The 19235-nt window shown below is 39.2% G+C and overlaps 3 protein-coding genes across 3 annotated transcripts in view; all 3 read right to left on the bottom strand.

Annotated features, from left to right (window-relative positions):
• Positions 1-3031: 3031 nt before the first annotated feature.
• Positions 3032-10643, bottom strand: LOC138047586 (histone deacetylase 1-like). The gene is made up of 16 exons (XM_068894502.1): positions 10545-10643; positions 10304-10416; positions 10074-10191; positions 9628-9702; positions 9404-9542; positions 8888-9029; positions 8538-8630; positions 7567-7675; positions 7332-7472; positions 5449-5557; positions 5152-5210; positions 4629-4712; positions 4041-4401; positions 3607-3699; positions 3465-3502; positions 3032-3288 (listed from the first exon to the last, which is right to left on the bottom strand). The coding sequence occupies exons 1-16, from the start codon at positions 10594-10596 to the stop codon at positions 3176-3178; spliced, it is 1839 nt and encodes a 612-aa protein (XP_068750603.1). The 5' UTR covers positions 10597-10643; the 3' UTR covers positions 3032-3175.
• Positions 10644-12669: 2026 nt separating this feature from the next.
• LOC138047564 (reticulocalbin-2-like) lies at positions 12670-15797 on the bottom strand. Its single transcript, XM_068894468.1, has 5 exons — positions 15297-15797; positions 14489-14683; positions 13797-13972; positions 13576-13669; positions 12670-13196 (listed from the first exon to the last, which is right to left on the bottom strand). Exons 1-5 carry the CDS (start codon positions 15610-15612, stop codon positions 12925-12927), a joined length of 1053 nt encoding a protein of 350 aa, XP_068750569.1. The 5' UTR covers positions 15613-15797; the 3' UTR covers positions 12670-12924.
• A 739-nt stretch (positions 15798-16536) lies between these two features.
• Positions 16537-19235, bottom strand: part of LOC138047561 (uncharacterized) — a 3530-nt gene continuing 831 nt past the window's right edge. Inside the window, exon 1 of the mRNA XM_068894463.1 lies at positions 16537-19235. This exon is cut by the window's right edge and continues 831 nt beyond it. Within this exon, the coding sequence (XP_068750564.1) occupies positions 17399-19235 (1837 nt within the window). The 3' untranslated portion in view covers positions 16537-17398.

The following is a 19235-nucleotide window of genomic DNA, read 5'->3' on the forward strand; positions in this document are numbered from 1 at the left end:
GAAGTAGTATACAAAAATTTGGTTTATCAACGGAGTTGATAATGTAAATTGACCACCGTACAGAGATTCTAAAAGCTGACGTTTCGAGCGTTAGCCCTTCGTCAGAGCGAATCGCTCTGACGAAGGGATAACGGAACAATCCTTCTAAGGGAAGAATCTCTGTACGGTGGTCAATTTACATTATCAACTCCGTTGATAAACCAAATCTCCAATACCAAGCCTAGCAAAAAATTGAAATGCTGGTTTTTACAAGGAATTGGCATTTCAGTTGAACAGATTCTACAGGCATAAACCTACGGTAAGAACAGCGCGTGTCTGTTCTTCTCGAGACAGAGGTGAAAGATGGTTTCATGCTGACTGGGACGCCTAAAATGCTCTGTTGTAAATATGGCGGTTGACGAGTGAAGTGTTGTCTCTCTGGCCTTTCTGTGGACGAATTCCAGCACCTATCGATACAATTTGGACATTTTTGAAAGCTAAAAAATTCCTGAGAGAGTCCGTGTGGGAGGCTACCATAGAATCAGTTACTGTTATGATGGGAATGTAGTTTATTTGTTAAATAATATAAATAGTCACTGTATTGTAGAAAGATAGAAAGTACATGCATAATTCAATTTAAATACAATATAATAGGAGATACATAACGTACCTACGCATTATTGACTTTGAAAACCCCTGGGCATGTGTACTGTGAGCTCGTCTAGTGAACTTTCGGCGCAGGCTTCCCAAATGTCAAGAATGGTAAGCCAGTTCTACTTATTTTACACATACGACCTTGAAGGAAACATTTTGTGCAGCCACTTGTCTAGCTATCCACCTTAAATCCCAAAATATTCTAACCCCTCATCTGCACGGTCTCAACTTATATCTGTTCTCGATGACTGGTTCATTCCTTCCTGGATAAACGAATCAGGACATGCAGAAGTCCTTCTAATTGATTTCTCCAAAGCTTTCGACTCAGTGCCCCACCAACGCCTCCTTATAAAGCTCAACTATCATGTTATGGTGTCCTGACAAATGTTTTTTGTGTGAGTGAGAACTTCCTATTGAATCGAATTCAGTGTGTAGAGGTTTCTGGTGCGAAGTTATCCTGGATCAATGACAGTCCAACATGAGCTCTTCTCTAAATTCCCGATTATCGTTAATTCGTAATTTGCTTTGAATTTACTATTATCGTTAATTTAGGACACTGTATCCCAGGACTTATGGTATAGCAGAGAAAATAAGGAAATAAAAAATTACGTCAGTGGATTGGTTTTGAGTCCGGACAGCGGGTCTAAAACACAGGTCACATTCCACTCAGGTCACTCGCTGCAGGTCATTGTTTTACGTTTTGGAAAGTAGCCAAACCCTAAATTTGGATAATCCTAGGCCTAATGTTGGTTTTTAGGCCTAGGGTTAGCCAAATTGAGGGTTTTGGGTTACTTTCAAGAAGGTAAAACAATGACCTGCAACGAGTGACCTGTGGAATGTGACTTGTGTTTTAGACCCGCCGGAATCCGGAAGTTTCTACTTTGTAGGAACCGCTTCTTTCCTCTTCACCACTGAAGATCAAGACACCACACTATCAAAAAAACATTTTATTCTCCAATAGAATATCGCTGCTGAAGAGTAATTAGGCCTAAGCTTTGATTTTAAAATCTTTAATTTCGTCGAGAAGTTTAGAAACCGACCTTTTGTAGTGTTTAATTAATATTGTTTGTTGCCGAATGATAATACAGCGTTATCAAGTAGTCTTTAAAGCTAGCGGTGTGGCGGTCAAGTGGTTAGGTTCCCAGGTTCGAGTCCTAATCCATACACCTGGGTTTTCTTTTAAAAAATATATGACCATTTCCCATAATCCATATCAAGCTTTCAGTCTTCTAAATTAATGGTAAGTGCAGAGCAAATTACGAATTGACGATAATCGTTAATTCATCAGCTCGGGGGTCCATCAAGGCTCAGTCTTAGGTCCAACTAAGTAGAAATATCTCGGAAAGATATTAATATTTAAACCCAAGTGAGGAGCCCCAAGAATACAATTCTCTTCTTAGACCTGTGTAATACGAGTCGGCTGCACAGAGTCCGAAAAATTGCTCATAAAACTGTCTAGCATCCGATCAGCGACGAGCTACAAGGTTTGTTTATTCTGATTACTCAAGTTTTTCTAGTGTCACTTCTATGCGGCAGTCGCTCAGTCGGGACATCCTTGAAGTTCGTCGTCACCTTAAAGCTGCAACTATAATGTTCCAAGCCATACACAATCTCACCCACCTAACATTCCCATCATCTGTCAACTTATCCTATGGTGTCACTCGCACTAATCGTCCGTTCCAGTTTAGACACATCCTTGCTCATACTAATGCATATATGTCTTCCTTCTTTCCTGGTATTATCCCATAACGAAATAGTCTCCCAATATCGGCTGTAAACGCTGAGACTATCCCTGCCTTCTAAAGAGAATTCCTTACCAATCATTACGCAATATTGTGCAGCGATGTAAAATTTATTTTCTAAGTACTGTAGTTGAATGTACTGCTATATTAATGTTTATTTGTACTGTTTACCCGTCATCCCTCTTTTTTACCATCCTGTATTGTCTTTCCCGGCGAACCGCTAGGATTATTAAATATGTATATACATGTCTGAACCTTAAAAGGGACACACAATGGCCAGGTCTTGTTCGAAGAGAGAGAAAGTAAGAGAGAGGAGAGAAAACTTAATTCTAGTTTTGTTGTTGGAGTGACGTGGTGATGTTGTAGTTTTGCAGTTGTAGAAATAGTTCTAACACTTTGGTCCAAACAATGTTAAGGATTAAAGTTAGCCTTGTCAAAGGTTTACGATGTTTTCAGTAAAAAAACAGTACCCTGTGATTTGTAAAAGAAAACTGCCAACCAAATTGCCAGTTTTTCAAAGTGTTAAGTTAAAGCTTACCGGCCCAGTCGATTCCAAATTTTATAAGAAGCAAGCAACAATCAGAGAAAAAGAAACCGTAAGTAGATGTACGAAATATTCTAGAATGTTTGGTTGTGGTGTATGTGTTTCTCGTTATCTATATAACTTAAGATTTTATTGTCTTTATAAATTTCAAAATACTTTACATACACAGGCAATAGCACGTTCTGTAGCAAGTTAAGCTGAATTAAAAACAACTGGGCGGATCTATACAAAGAAAAGTATGAGTGGAGGTGTTTCATCAGTGTTCCATCTTGGTTTCAATGTCTTTCTCTGGTTCTGCTGCACTTTCGTTTGACTGAGGAACTTTTTCTTTCTTTTCTTCCTCTGTTGGCCTGGGTGAATTACTTTTAACTGCAACAAGAAAAGTTGGGAGATGGCTATTAAAATAGTACTGAAAACACTCAGTTAACTTGTCACGCCAAAGGAACAGTTTTTGCTTTAAAATTTGTAGCTTGCCCCTCCAAAAAAAAAAAAACATTTAACATTATTTTACAGAACAGAAAAAAACAAAACCAAATGTGGCACACCTGTAATGCCAGGCGTGTCTGTGTTTGATGACGGGTCACTGACATAAACAAGAAAGGAAACAATTGTCGTTATAATCTATTAGTTGTCTTTTCCAGGAAACAAATACAATGCATATTGTTGAACCTCCCCACTGATACTTACCCATCAAAGTTAGTAGGTGTCTCGGAGTCTTGAACTTCCATAAGTTCTTCTTTTTCAGCTTTCCCTGATGCTACAGCCTCTGCTGACTCCGGACTAAAGAAAACAAATAATTCAGTCTCATGAAAGTTCCATTCAAAACGATAGTTAATTGTGATTTTTTTCTGCCACTGTTCTGACAGTCTAATGGGGTCACCATCCCAATGAAGGAGGTTCGAGCTACTAGGCTTTTAATGAGGAGAATTTCAAGACAGTGCCAACACATTCTACCCAATGACTAATTTGCATGTGGATAGTATGAGCCTGTGGATAGACACACAGGTAGCACACTTGTTGTCCCCACAAAGAGCCACAGGAATATCAACTTGACAGCCCAAGGATAGATCCACAGGACACTTACCCTCAAAACCTATGGATAGTGTCACATGGTGCATTACCTATTCCTGTTGGCTTCCTGTTCAGGGGGTTGATCTGTTGAACTCTCGGCTGTGCTAATGGCCACAGTCTGTGGTGAGCCCTCCTTGGAAGTTTCGTTTGAGATTTTCGGTTTTTCTTTTTCCTCGACAGGGGATGTGCTGCCTTTCAAAGATGACATATCATTTGATAGGATTGAAGATTTAGTGTCCTCATAATTTTCCACTCCATTTGCTACCATCTTCTCCACTGGAGTGGCTGCTCCTTTTCGTCTCTTACGCTTGTTTCCTTCCTTTGCTATGTGTATATCTCTTCTATTATCTCCTTCATCTTCCGAGTCTGAGAATTCTTCTGGATTAGAAATATGCTTATCTGACGCCCGCACTACAATGTAAAGCATCAGTCAGCCAATGGTAGCAATACATGTACATGTACAGTAGTCTCAGTGTAATAAAAAAAGCCGAAAAGTATCTAATGTTCTTTTCCTGTAAAAATGAGGCTCAGCCCTTTTATCTCCAAGAGCAACACTTAGATCAGAAGTTTTGTTCTCAGTGGCTAACACTAGATAATTTCACCCATGACTGAGTTTACAGAATTATCAATGGGCTTACTTGAAATTCTCTTCTCAGATCCCATAGGCATGTCTTCATCTTCATTGTCACTTTCTTCTACTACAGGTGCATCATCAGGGATAGCTGATAACAATTAGAAAACAACATGCAAGACTTACCATGTAAGAATCTGAACTGGGTCACATGTCTCACACACATTTTTACAATCTTAGAGAATCAATACAACAATGTAATTAGTATTAATTATACATGAAAGATATATTGCTCATTGAAAAATAATTAATTCATGTGCATTGGTATCTTTTTTCTCTGAACATTGATCATTTTTATCACAGAAGTTTTTTAAAAATAAAATTACAACACTATTGACTTGCATATTGACAAATGACCAAAAAATCATCCGTGGAAAGAATGGAATATTGGTTTCAAGATTAATAGTGTGAGAAATTCATACCAAACAAGGAACATTCCTAAAAACAAACTAACAAACACAGCAAGTCATAAAAGGCTAGAAATGACGATGAACAAAGGCACTAGTATATAGGTATCTACATGCACTTACGGTGCATCTGAACTCCAGGTGCATGGGGCAACATACGAAGGTTTTCAAACAATCTTTGTCTGTAAAACAGGGAAATCAAGTCATAAATAACTAATAACACAGTGCTACACAGTGATACTCAGCCTGTCAATTCACTCTTTAGAAAAACATTACACATTTGAGAAAAGACCAGCCTTTCTGACAATGTTTAGAGTCAATGTTTATTTAGAAGTGGGTCAATCAGGTTGATCAGGTGGAAGGGAACTTTGTCAGGCTTTCTTATCTGTAACAATGGAAAAAACAACTTTTTTTTCTTACTTGATCTTTTCCAGGTAATCATTAGTGTTCTGGTTTGCCATGTTCGATGGACTGATATGCAGTTTGAAGTCCGGGCCAAAGTACTCAAAGTAGTCATTATAAGGGAGTTCTGCAAAAATAAAAATCAAGTACAAAAAAAAACATGGTGCCGTTAGTTGATTCTAATGCATACAACTGACACAGAGAAAGAAACCAAATCAATAGTATCTGTTATTGTTGCTGTTAAAATTGGGCAGGTGCAAAAGTAGGACCAGATCAACTAAGATCGCTCACCTCTGATCACGTGAAAGACAGTTTTGTAAGCCAAAACTATTCAGCATTTGCACTGATTTAACCAAGGTTAGCTTAAAGATTAGGGCAAGGATGATTTCTGGAGGCCTTAAGGTGATTTCTTAGGGTGCTTTCCATTTGACAGAACTGACCGGCCAGAAAGGGCATTTGGGAGGAACAACTCTACAACGCCTTCAAATTAACAAACCTCGAGGATGATATATACTTTTCCAAAAGAACGTGAGGGATTATCGTGCAAGTGTTCCATCAAATTGTTGCATTTTCTTTGCAAAATGACGGGTTTGGCCGGCCAGTTCTGACAAAAGGACAGCGCCCTTTGTAATAGAAGTTGTCGTACGCTTTTCTTTAAACTTTTCTCAATTGTTTCCTACATTATGGTAACTCGAAATGTGCAAGAAAAAAAATAGGTCACCAAGCTCGTTTGAGAGATATTACTTGCTCAAGTTACTCATTTAATCATTGCAACTTCATCCATCAAGGACAAGTTTGTTCCATCGGTCCACGCTACGTTTTGCAGGAAAAGCAAGCACAGCTTTGACGTAATTCTTGAAATAACAAATCAGGTGTGTTGTTTTGTTCAAAAGGAGTAATTTAATGTTGATTTAAGGCACAGGTACACATCTTGAAAAGGCACTGACTACAAATATTCCTCGGGTGTGTGATCTTGAGGAGACAATTTTGTGTCCACGAGTGATGGCTACGAATACTTTTTCCCCTGTAACTTTTTTTTTCTGACGTAAGTTTTTAAAATTATTTTTACAACACAAAGAGGAGGAGTAGGAGAATAAAATTATGCCAAAAAAAGATAGGTCACCAACCTTGTTTAGGAGAAAACAGAAAGCAAACCAAGATCAACCCCTTGACAACACGTCTCCCCGATAGTTTCACTTTCACTATCGGACTGAAATGACACTTTAGCATCATCAATGCTATCACTCGACTTTTTGTTTTGAGAGAGTCTTAACCGTTTCTTGCTTTGCTCTTTAATGCTGTGCTCTGAAAACAGCCATTCATCTTTCTAGTGAGCTTTTCCGCACAAAATGTCGCCATTTTGAAATGTTTTTGGTCATGTTCCATAATTATATCAATATTCACACATGGCAACGAGTCTTTATGGTTAAATTTAAACATTGTTTTGTTTAGAAATATCCCTTGAGACTTGTAAGACAAAGAAAACAGAACAGAGCTGTGAAATTTGATCATAAAGCCTCTTAGCCATGCCTGAATACAAATGTGGCCTACGTTGTGTTACCGGTGTGTGCAGAGCAGGATGCGCAGTGCAATACTAGGGAATCACCTTAAATCATATTTTTTATGTCGATCCAAGGTGAGCGGTCCAACTTTTGTACTTGCCTGTTAAAAATTATTTTGGCTTCAGTTACCAAATTTCTTATTCAAGTGTAAGCTTCTCTTTGTTTGGGGAAGTTCTGTTCTTTTCTTCCTCATGTCACAAATTGCTGTTTTCAACACACACATCATGCATTCAATGATGCACAATGAAAATCCTTCCAAAAAGGACCAGTTTCTCCACTAAATATTGTTTGGGAAATAGCAGGAGAGGTAAATTTTTAAATTTACAATACTGTCTTTACCATTTGCAATGTCTGAGTCCAAGGCTACAGCTGTCTCGAATGTCCAGCATCTTGCCACATTTCTTATTGTATATCCACCTCCTCCAAGAACAAGAAGGGGAAGGTTGAACTTCTTTACAAAATTAACACATTGGGCATGACCTGTATAAATATCAGAAGATATGTGTTAATACATATTGTTTGAGGCCTCTCGTGATAATTATGCAGGGGAATTATTTGAAAGAAAAACAATTACCTTTGAGGGAAAGATTGAAACATCCAAGTCTGTCACCGGCCAAAGAGTCAGCACCACACTGAAGGACGACAGCATTTGGTTTGTATACCTCCATCACTTTGGAAACAACCTAACAGCAAAAAGCAAAATAAAAACATGCACTGAAACCCTAGTATTCTGACATGAAGACCACTTCCTATGGTGCACAAGCAGCAGAGTGGCCCAGTGGTTAGGGCGCTTGCCTTGAGATCCGCGGATCCTAGTTTCAAGACACGTTCTGACCACTGGGAATTGAATTTGTTCCTGGTAGTCCATGCTTCAACTTGTCAGTTGCACTTGTAAATATACAAAAATTTTGGTTTTATAGACAGAGTCGACAATATAAATTGGCCACCGTACAGAGATTCTAAAAGCTGATGTTTCGAGCATTAGCACTTCGTCAGAGCCAATGACGAAGGGCTGATGAAGAGCTAACGCTCGAAATGTCAGCTTTTAGAATCTCTGCACGGTGGCCAATTTACTCCGTTGATAAAACCAAAATTTTCGTATACCACTTCCCCACCGACGCAGCACCACAGTTTCTTTAGAAACTACCCCATCCATGCACTTGTAAATAGCCAACTAGCTTTCCTCCGGCCACTTGTGATTCTTAACAGTTGTTGTTGAGTGTTCTGTTCTGTCATGATTATGTCTCGTTGGCCTTGAAAAGCCCCTAAAGGGGATTGGTCAATTAAGTATGAATTGCATTATTGTATTGTACCATAATATTATTACTGTGGTGTAGCATATAAAATAATATATTATTATAAAACAACAACTCTTCTGGAATACTTTGTCTTGAAATGCTATAAAAGAAGTTTTGCATTAAAAACAAAAGGATTAGAAAGGGAGACTCAAAAGGGGACCACAGAGACATCCTATGTTTTCTTATTTCTGACAAGGATCAATCAAATTGATAAGGAACAGAAAACATGATGACTACTTATCCTTACAGGATTGAAAATCTGTTCATAGGATTCATCATCAATTCCATCTCTGAGAGGAAAATTTACAGCATAATATTTTCCTTTTCCAGCTCCAATGTCCTGTAATCATAGATTAAACTGTCATTAAGAATTCTTGCCATAACAGAATAACATGTTCAGTTTCAGAATCAAATCCGTTACTGCATATATCTATGGGTGAAATTATATGGAAACTAAAATGCAGATGAAAAAAAAGTTGCTCAGACTGTAACTATGTGTATCTGTAAATGGACTGTCAGTTTAAGAGTAGCACATTCAGTTGCAGTCTAATAACATAAGTAAGACCTTTTATAAGTAGCGTTGAATGCAATACTCACCCTAAGATCACCTGTTCCAGGGAAATATTCACCATATTTATGGAATGATACTGTCATAACACGATCAGTAGTGTAAAATGCTTCCTCTACACCATCACCATGGTGAATGTCAATATCAATGTACAACACACGCTGATGGTACCTGGACAATGGATGAGGACATAGACATCACAAACATGTGGGACATTTTAATCCATGATAGACATGTGTAATACTTTGTACTTTTCCAAATTCCACAATAAAGGGACTAAGTTACAAGCAAAGATTTAAAATGCAATCAACTAATCTGCTAGACAGCTACTAAAGAATTACATGTATATGCTTATTTGATCAAGTGCTTCGCTAAATACAAAAAGGGGTCTACCAAGAACACCTATGAGCCAAGACTTACACCTAAAACCATCGCACCCCTACTGCTTGGTCAAGGTGCTTTGCATGATCTTATTTTTTTTAAAGCTCCAAAAATGAAAATCAACAGAGAGAATCAGAATGGATTCGCAGCAATGTGTTGCTTACTTTAACAACTCAAGAATAGCCAGAACAATGTCATTAACGTAACAGAATCCTGATGCTTCAGATTTCTTTGCATGATGTAAGCCACCTGCCCAGTTGATGGCAACATCTGTTTGCTGTTTATTGAGTTTAACCGCCCCCGCTGCAAGTAAAAATAAAAGATGAGATAAAAGAAGTAAAGACTATGACTTGCAGGGTGTTCATTGAAAATAATAATATGCACTTACCAATAGAGCCTCCAGTTGAAAGCTGACAAAACTCAAACAAGCCATCAAACACTGGGCAATCCTCTCCAACATTAACTGACAATAACAATAAAAAAATGGCAGCCAAAATTAACTTTAACTTCCTGAGCAAAAATAATAAAAAACCTTTAGCAGACAACATTGTTAATTTTGCCTAATAAGAATATGATCGAGAGGAAAAATCACGTAGAAACATATGGGAAGCAAACATGCCATGGAGGGGGTGTCTAACAGTTTGAATTACTTTTGTGACAAAATAAACATTCCTTGGATTTAAAATGTCTTTGAAAAAGGTCTCATCGCTCACCTAAATCACAGTTAACTGATGAGATCGGTTAGTCCTTGGAAAGGTCAACTTCGTTCAGCGAAAGAAAAGTGGGAGAATGCATGGGAAAGTATTAACTGGTATTGTAAAGTGTTGTACTCACATCTTTGCATTTGCTTCGTATATTCCGACATATTATCAGGTCTGATCGTTTTTAGGAATTTGATGTAATCATCTGAGTGATATTTAGTCATCTCATCCAAGTTTGCTTTGTGTGGACGCTTATAGGAGAAAAACGTGAAAAGATGAAAAGACTGACAAGAAGTTCGACATACACGTTCCTGTACCAGAATGACATTTTTTCGAAAGCAAGATTATACGTTGTGTACTTACATAGATCTCCATTTTCCTGTACAGACCATAGTTCAAAAGCAAGTTATGGGTCATTCGGATTCGATGCGGCTTCATCGGATGGCCCTGGCCATAGTAGTAGTTTCCTATGTCACCTTTGTTCAGAACACCAACAAAATTAGACAACATACACGTAAAATGAGCGTTCAAACTTCACCAGATATGTTTTCAGTGACTGATCTACCGGTGGCTAAAAATTGTGAAAGACAAATCTAACCCTTACCATCATAATAGTAACAAACTCTTTTCTTTCCACCAGGAGTTGTGTACGCCATGCCGGCTGGTAATTCTTTGCTTCCTCGGCGCGACTTTGAAACAACTTGGTCATGTGACCCATTTCCGCCAATCACCTGTATTATTTCCCTTCAAATTATTAATTTACATTACTTCTCAATAGCGCATTCAGCTATTGAGCCATTAATGGATAATGATACTTATCCCCAAACAACAAAATGCACATCATGACGTTTTTGCCAAAATACCAGTATGTCGTATACAGCTCAGAGCTGTATGTGATCTGACGCAATTATTTGTTTGTAATTTTCATTAAAAATTTCAAAGCACAGTCCTTCTGTCTTCTGCAATGTAAGGGTGTTGAGTGTTCTCTTTTTTTCAAGTGTCTTATTTACTAAGAATGTTTTCGTTTGCGTCGGATTAAAAAAACAGTCTCGCACTTCTTGCTGAGCTCATGCAAGAACAAACTCTCACTACCCATATGGCCTCAAAGGTTTCTAGTATCCGAGCTGTAAACTACGTCCATAATTTGCAAGGCATTCACGTAAACTGAAGACATCTTTTCTTTCAAAAATTTAAAGCAAGTTTTATGAATGATTGCCTAATGCATTTTCTTTGCATCAGGAAAAAATTTCAACTTCCTAAATCAATTAATGAATTCTGAACTTCTTAAAGGGGCTAGGTCACGCAATTTTAGGCAATTTCAGCACTGATCGAATGGTCATAGAATTAACTCAAATATCAAAATAACTGTTCAAAACTATAGAAGAACTCTAACAAAACACAGTTAAGCCAAGAAGGGACATGGATGGACAAAACTGGAGAGGATTGAAATGGATTGAATTTGGGTAAATTTGAAAAACGTCGGCCCACCTTTTTTCAAATTTATATCAGTCTATATCAAAATGTCATTTACGAAGCTGGAAAATCATTCTCAGTTGTTATGTGGCCGTGATTTTGCAAATGAAAGACTCTTGCTTTGCCAATTTGACGTTTAGAGCTCATAATTAACAAAATTAAACAAAATTACCTAAAATGGCGTGACCTAGCCCCTTTAAAGTCAAGGAATGGTGCGACATACTGAAATTATCAATTAATTAGAAAAAACAAATTTTATGATCATAAAGTCGCCGCAAAAGAGGAATGGTGAAATTAAAATCCAACTTGCAATAGATAGAGATAGATCCTACTGTTCATTAGAAAGGAAAGATCATATTAAATACCTAGGTGTTTTAATTGATGATTCACTAAACTGGAAATATCAAATCTCGTACGTCAAGTCAAGAATCGTGCGTAATGTAGGGATTATATCAATCTTACGACATAACTTATCCTTGCAACAACTCGGAAAAGCTGTGGAAACACTCGCCTGCGGCTCGTGTTCCCACAGCATTTCTCGTTCTCCCAAACTTTCACTAGTGTTTCTATAACTCGATAGAAACACGGAAAGTGAGAAAATCGACTGGAAACGAAGGAGTAGATTTGCGTCGAGAAGTTGTCAAATAAACCAATCAGCACGCGTATTTTCTTGGGACTGTTTTCTAAATGGTGGTATAGTAGACCAAGGAGAATAGGCCATTTCCGAGTTCACGTATGTCTCCTCTTCAAAGCGAGTCTAAGTGCGAAGTTTTTGTGATCGTAATTAGTTCTACTTTACATATGAATGAAAACTAATTTTCATAACAAAAACTTTGCACTTAGACTCGCTTTGAAGAGGACGCAGGCATGAACTCGGAAATGGCCTATTAGTTGAGAGAGGAGGGCGTGGCATCTTTGTGAGGACAGGTATGAGTGATTTGACCACTTCTCGAAGCAAATCTCCTCCTACGTTTCCAGTCGATTTTCTCACTTAATAGATCGTTGCCTCTTTACTAGTTTGCAAGAGCTTACGCTTCGTTCATATTTAATGGTATAGCCGCCACGAGAACAAAAACGAGGAAGAGAATGGACTACTGCGGCAGAAGGGACTGGTGGAGCGAGTGGTAATCAGTAGGGAAAATGTTGTGCGACACCATGCAAAAAACACCAGCATTGAAAGGGGGACAATTAATCGTTCGTTCACTCAGGTGCCATTTTTGACCCACCTCTCAGTACCCAGTAACACCACGCACGTCTGCTAAAGTTTATTTGTTTTAACCTGGTTTTAACTTTTTTACAATACAACTAACTCTCAAATAGTAAAAGACGATAAATGATAATCGTGGCCGCGAGGCCTTTCAAAGAAAAGGACGACAAAATGGAACGTGGCGTTTAATTTTTTAATGTTATGCAAGTTTTTGAAAGTGTTCCCTGAATGAAGTATCGTCCAAAAATTAGATTTGAGGTTGAACTAAATGCTTTGACACCTATTTTTGAACTTCACTGTAGTTTTACAACTCATCGTGATTTGAATCATCTGCTTCGTCTTCGATAAAGACCTTATAGTTCTTTTTAATTTCCTCCATTGATAATTTGCCGTCTTTGTCCTCATCTGCTTCCTTGATGAGTGTTTTCGGTTCTTCAGTGGAGAAATCATCATCTGGGAAAAGCCAGAGTTTCATTTCTTCCTTGTCAAGCTTGCCGTCACTGTCTTTATCGAAATTTGTTTTGAAATCTTTTTCCATTTCTTCTTTAGCATCATCATTGATATCACTGAAAGTGGCTGCAAGACAAACACATCCGTCAGGAGTAAGTAAATGAGCACAAGGACTGTCCAAGAGGGCGTGTCGACGGATTGCAAAGAACCGGCCGAAAGAATTACCAGTTTGATGAAACGTTCTGCTTTTTTAGGGTGGTGATGAGATGTATAAATTACCCCCCCCCCCAACTCCCCATAGCTGATAATCGAAATTGCAGTACCCCAATCATGTTTCCATTCTCGATACAAGACCATTTTGAAATCCCTTTCTTACAAGGTACTCTTCAATTGAATCTGAAAATAAGCACTTTTTCTTGTTAGCAAACGTTCCTATAAAGCTAAAAACATTAACAATCATTTTAGATGGGAGAACAACCAAAAAGGTGTAGGAACATTTTCTCACCCAAATATTCTTTCTTGGAAATCTGCCCGTCTTTGTCTTTATCGTGTTTTTTGAGACTGTCTTGTATTGTAAACTCTGCCATTCTGGGATTATCCTGCGCGACAAAAAAAAGGAAAATTTTTCAAATTTTAAGTCACCTAGGAAGTGCGGCAAAGCGATCTACGTAGCTTGTGATTGGAGATATAAAAGGTTTTGTTCTTCGCAAGACCAATATCACTCACCCCTGGATGGTAGAAGGCTAAGTATTCTTCTAAATCTAATTTGCCATCTCCGTCTTCATCAGCAAATTTAAATTTCTCTTCATCCTCTTTCATTTGTTGTTTGCTGTCTTCATCTTTGCCATCGTCGGTGAAATGTCCCTTCTTGAATTCCTCCCAAGATACTTTGCCATCTTTGTCTGCGAACGAACGCGACAATGTAGCGTAAGTTAACTTTTTTCGGGTCCTAATTGATTAAACACGACTCAAATGAATTGTGTGGGGCAATGGGGGGGGGGGGGGGGAACTAAGTACCCCGAGAAGTCATATAACAGGTACGAGTCGGTCAGGAGAAGTCATAGGACACTGAAGTACGAGCCGGTCAACGGAATGGACATGACAAATTGGTGGAAGGTACGTGCTCTAACTGCTTCGCCAATCCGTACTTTCCCCGGTCCCCAGTGGTTCAACTACAGAACAAAATATATTCGATAAGGCAGGGAGAAGAGAGAATTGCGTTCCCTTCCTCAGTCCTCACGCGTTAGAATTTCGCTCTCAATTCCCCACTCAAACAAAATGGAAAAACACTCTTGTTGGTTCTCTTTTTCAATCATTGCCTACGACAAGAATTTGTCAGTTCCAGTGAGAAGGACTCTCCGGGCTCCACAGTTTTACTACAAGCCGTTAGAAGCAACACATCACGCGGCGGTGCTAACCTTCATCGTGCTGTTTCATTGTTTCCAGGACTTCTTTCCTTCGGTACTCTTTCGTTGTCACATGGAACCTAGCTCTGATGTCGTCTTCCGTAAGGAAACCATCTTTGTTTTGGTCCACTTCATCTTTTATTAACTGTAACAATTTTGTTTGCGCTTCTTCGGGTGCGAGCCCTTTGAATTCTGTGTAATTATCTCCTGAAAAAACAAAGTCGAGAGGTTGACTAACTCACCACTAAGGATTACAAGGAATGTCGGAGACTGGGGCGAGGCGCAATTGGTAGATTGTAACCTGCTGAGCGCGGTTGCGCACAAAGAACCTGTTTGGTAGTACCTGCCATATCCTGCCTATGTCTTTATTGCTTGTAAAACGTTTTTGTAACTTTAAGGCTTTACATTATTGATATGGTTCTGACCATGTCAACAAAGAGGATCAGATTTTCAAGGCACCATTTTAGTGTCAATGTCTTTTGTACTGCAATTTTAGTTCTGCCCTTTCCTTTTTTAGGATTTGTTCGTTTTACTACTTCATTGCAAGAGCATTTTTGGCCATTAGATAAAAAGACGGCGAATTTTAAAACAATTGATGCCAATTTCAAAGTTCGTCATGCTTGTTTTTCTTTTTTACTTTTCAATCAATGCCAATCAAATCAATAAAGTAAAACCAAGGTGCACTTCATCTTTCGTACTAAAAAGAGAGTCTCACCGTTTCGGTGCCATGGACTATTTTTTAATGTAAAATACTGGATTTATGACTTCAATCGTAATTTTGTGTGCACATAAGGGCCTTTTCTATACTAGACTGACTTACCCAAGAAGGCATCGTGTTCTATGCTTGCGCCCTCAGTTTCGTCTCCTTTATCTCCTTGACTTTCGTCTTCACTGTCCTCGTCATCACTTTCATCTTCAGCGTCATCATCATTATCGTCATCATCATCATCTGTTTCTTCTTTCTCTTCATCCTCTTCTGCGTCTTCTTTATCGGGATCCTGTTCGTCCATTTGATCTTCAGGGTCCACATCGTGTTCGTCTTCCGAATGCCCGGGCGGCAGATCATCGTGAGAAACCGCTGTGCTTAGAGAAAGTGCTGCTGAGAGGACAAGAGCTATCCACCACCACCGAGACATTGTGAAAAAATCGCACGCTTTGCAAAAGGCTCTTGCGTTGTGAAATGAAGATCAATATCAAGGCTTTGTTCTTGAAAGGAACTAAAATTTAAACAGCAAGGTGCAAATTTTTGACACGTGTGTTTGAAGTTTGGAGGCAGTGCGTGCCTTCACTGGAGTGGTACGTTAACCATAACATTACCAGCGTATTTGCGATTTACGAGACTTTCAATCAAATAAGTACTCGTGTTTATAAATCTGGCATCGTTTTATTGGATCATATAACAAGAAAATAAGTTCGCATTTGTGTCAATTTAGATTAGTACAATTAGATTAGTCTCCATGGATTTAGGTAACATTTTAATGAACAAAAATTTGCCTCAGAGCCATCAATTTGGTCGTGTTTTAGGAAATGAGCAGACAGCCAATTCTGGATCGGGAGGCCAGATCCTGAGATCTCACACTGAGCTATAGCTTCTATTTCAATTTAATAAATAACCAAATCAATGCGCGCGCTCTGATTGGTCAATCAGCTATGTTTTATTGTGCCAGTAAACTCATGGAAAAATCGCGCGTCTTCTAAATTATTATATAAAAGCAATAGACCACAGGTTTCTACGGTTTATAGGCATGATAAACCACTTGGGATGTTGGAAGAACACTCGAGGATATCGTAAATCACTCGCCTGCGGCTCGTGATTTACGAATTCTTCTCGTGTTCTACCAACATCTCGCGTGGTTTATCAGCCTATAAACCATAGAAACTTGTGGCCTATTGATTAAATGAATCTCTTGTTGAATTTACTCTCACCGCAAACCAAAACTAAATACAATCACAAAACCTCGTACTCAATAAGCTTTAAAAAGCAGTCAACATATTGAATTTGCAAAAGTAATAAAATAAAAAGGAAGAAAGCAATAATTATGACGCATGAACAGAGCAGGCATCATCGCGTAAGCGTCCACCTCCATGCTTTCTCCTTACATAACCTCTCATTTTTGGGATGCAGTCTGGGATACTACAATAATTGAAAACGGTAAATCAGTTTACTCCTTCTTCTTCAACCTGCACTTGAAGGAGAAGTAGCCGGATGAACCGCCGTTCTCAATTGAGGGGGAGGTAAGTTAATTAAGCGCAGTTCTCACCAATATCAAACTTGGTGATTTTTTTTATTTGAGGAATTAGAAAGTGCGCGAGTAACATACAATTTTTTACTACAATAGAAATTCAAGTGCCGCGAATAGATGGCCGTAATTTAAATCGAGCTTAATTTAACGGAAATCAAAAAGTCTCAAAATATTGGAATAAAACTGATTAAAACAAAGAAGGAATTTTCAAGAAAGGGACGCGCTCATTCCGATCGAGAGCCCGTATTCTCTCGGTTTTGTCAAATGCAACTGATTCAGTACACACACCAATCTGAATGCCTCCTTGGCATGTTATTGGGCCATCTGTTCTCATGTGTTGCGTTCTTCTGACGAGGAGTACTGGGGATTAAGACTTTTTTAACATGCAGCTTTTTGCATTGTCTAGTCCTTTAATTTCAGTGGATTCGCATAAGACGCACCACTATTGTACTTTGGGTTAAGGTCCATGATTGTCTTTGTCGCAAATTAATTTTCGTCTTTTGTTTCTTTAACCAATCCTGGAACCGTTCTAGAGCCAGGTCCTCACCGAGATTCCTTAGTTAAAAGACTGAAATGGTTTAGCTTTTGAAAACAAGTTTCGTTTGGAGTTGGTTCTGATACCTTCATTTTTTCTTCCCTGATAAACTTCCGTCAAAGACAAATGTTTGCTTTGCACAACCTAAAATCCTTCGGTTAGGATGTCGGACCTCTTATCGACACCAATTGTAACACAGGTTGGATTTGCAGGATAATCATCTTCATCGACAAAATACTTCCTTTTGTTTTGCAGCCACTTCACAAACGATGACGAAATTGTATTAGTTTTTCTGACTGTTATGGCGTTCCACCGATTGTTGTACACGACTTGGCCATGATCGACACACGAATCAGCAAACAGTCCAAAATTTGATTTCTTAAACAGGGGAATCATGGCTTTCAGTGTAGTTTTCCTGAACTTTTTTATCTGTTTAACTTCCTCCTTTGAGCAAGAGTACGGATTAGAGGCACAGTCAATTTCCCAGATGTGTTTCAGTTGCCAAGAGTCATACAACGGATTGACGATAAACACTTTGCTTTTAACAAAAGATAAAAAGTACTGAGGAAAGATACACTTCCAAAGATCCTTCCCGGGCATTTTATCAACGCATTTCTGTGGAACACCATCAGTACAGTCGTGAAGCTTAAAAACGTTCTGCATCTCGTTGCGGAATTTATGTTGTCCCATTTGCTTGCGTGAGGATGTATCCAGGAAGAATCCTGAATCAGCCAAAGCGCGGAAGTGAACATTTTTCTCTAGTTTAGATCGAACAAAGTCGGCGTGCAGCATAACTGCAAGCCCCCCAGCAGATGTACCAGAAAACACCACATGCTTGGAGTCTTTAAGGCTCGTTTGCAAGAGCAACGCAGATATCGTAGAGTCTAGTATTCTAAATCCTCGGAAATACAGTAATGATCCCTGAAATTCTACTGGATCCGATCTGTTTCCAGAGAAAGACGACCCATCACAATAGGGAACGAAGGCAACATTCCAGTTGTAGAATTTAGGGTTGTCTTTTTCGCTGCTTGATAGAAGTCCACCTGGATTCAAAATGGGTTTAAAAAACAAGGAAGACCCCAAATGCATACGACTTCTGAACACGCAAGTTTCCTTAGTGTCACACCACGCCCCACCCTGCAGATAGATGATCCACTTGTTGATGCCCGTACCAGATCCCTGTTTCAAGTAGTATCCAGGGACAGATCCATCCAGACACACGGCTCCCTCTCGGTCAGCGTTTTGCAGTGGATGATACACGTACTCACTAGTGGACGGCGCGGAGGGTTGGTAAGTAGTCGGCTGCGCTTGGAGTGGGGGATAAAGATGAGGGTATGGGTTATGTACTGGGGGTGATTGCACTTGTGGGGAGTACTGAACGTCAGAGTGTGGCTGATGGGGATGCAGCTTGAAAGTTGCTTTGTGCACGTGGTGATGACGATGATGATAATCATGATGCTGTCTATGCCTCTTGTGAGGATGAGGTTTATGACGATGATGGTGATGATGATGATGATGATGAATCGGACGTTTTTTCCCTTTTTCGGCCTCCAGCGTCACACCACTGACACTGCCGTTGAAGATACCGCTGTCTGCGTGATGGCTCAGCGCTCTGGATGCGTCTGCTTCCTTGCTTTCATTTGCCTTTTCATGCTGACTTACATATAATTTCGTATGTTTGGCCCGCTGATCCGTAACATGCTCGTTGCTTTGGTTTCCCTTAAAAACATCAATGTCCAGCTTTGAGAGAATTTCTTTTACATTATAAGTACGAGACTGGACATGTTTCGAGTTTTTTTTATGTTTCGTGCTTTCAACGTGTAAAAAACCTCGAAAAGTAGGCGACAGCTCTTTTTTCGCTTGATCAGGGCGGCCTATTTCGCTCTTGCTCTTCCCATCATCCTCTTCGTCTTCTTTGGGAATCAAAAGCTTGGCTTCCTCTTCGCTGAGAGAGTCGTCCAGGTCGTCGCTGTCATCATCG

Source organism: Montipora capricornis, chromosome 4 (genome assembly GCF_036669925.1).
Source record: "Montipora capricornis isolate CH-2021 chromosome 4, ASM3666992v2, whole genome shotgun sequence".
In the NCBI taxonomy this organism is placed as follows: Eukaryota; Metazoa; Cnidaria; class Anthozoa; order Scleractinia; family Acroporidae; genus Montipora; species Montipora capricornis.

What these genes read in the sequence shown, in the direction of transcription:
- LOC138047586 (XM_068894502.1), bottom strand. Translation starts at nt 10,596, where the DNA reads ATGGCGTACACAACTCCTGGTGGAAAGAAAAGAGTTTGTTACTATTAT. An exon ending in ACCTGGAGTTCAGATGCACC is followed by an intron (nt 4,713 to 5,151) that starts GTAAGTGCATGT and finishes AATTGTTATCAG; the next exon opens with CTATCCCTGATGATGCACCT. An exon ending in AGACACGCCTGGCATTACAG is followed by an intron (nt 3,289 to 3,464) that starts GTGTGCCACATT and finishes TTCTTGTTGCAG; the next exon opens with TTAAAAGTAATTCACCCAGG.
- LOC138047564 (XM_068894468.1), bottom strand. Translation starts at nt 15,612, where the DNA reads ATGTCTCGGTGGTGGTGGATAGCTCTTGTCCTCTCAGCAGCACTTTCT. An exon ending in AATGAAACAGCACGATGAAG is followed by an intron (nt 13,973 to 14,488) that starts GTTAGCACCGCC and finishes GTTCGTTCGCAG; the next exon opens with ACAAAGATGGCAAAGTATCT. An exon ending in TTCCAAGAAAGAATATTTGG is followed by an intron (nt 13,197 to 13,575) that starts GTGAGAAAATGT and finishes TTTGTCTTGCAG; the next exon opens with CCACTTTCAGTGATATCAAT.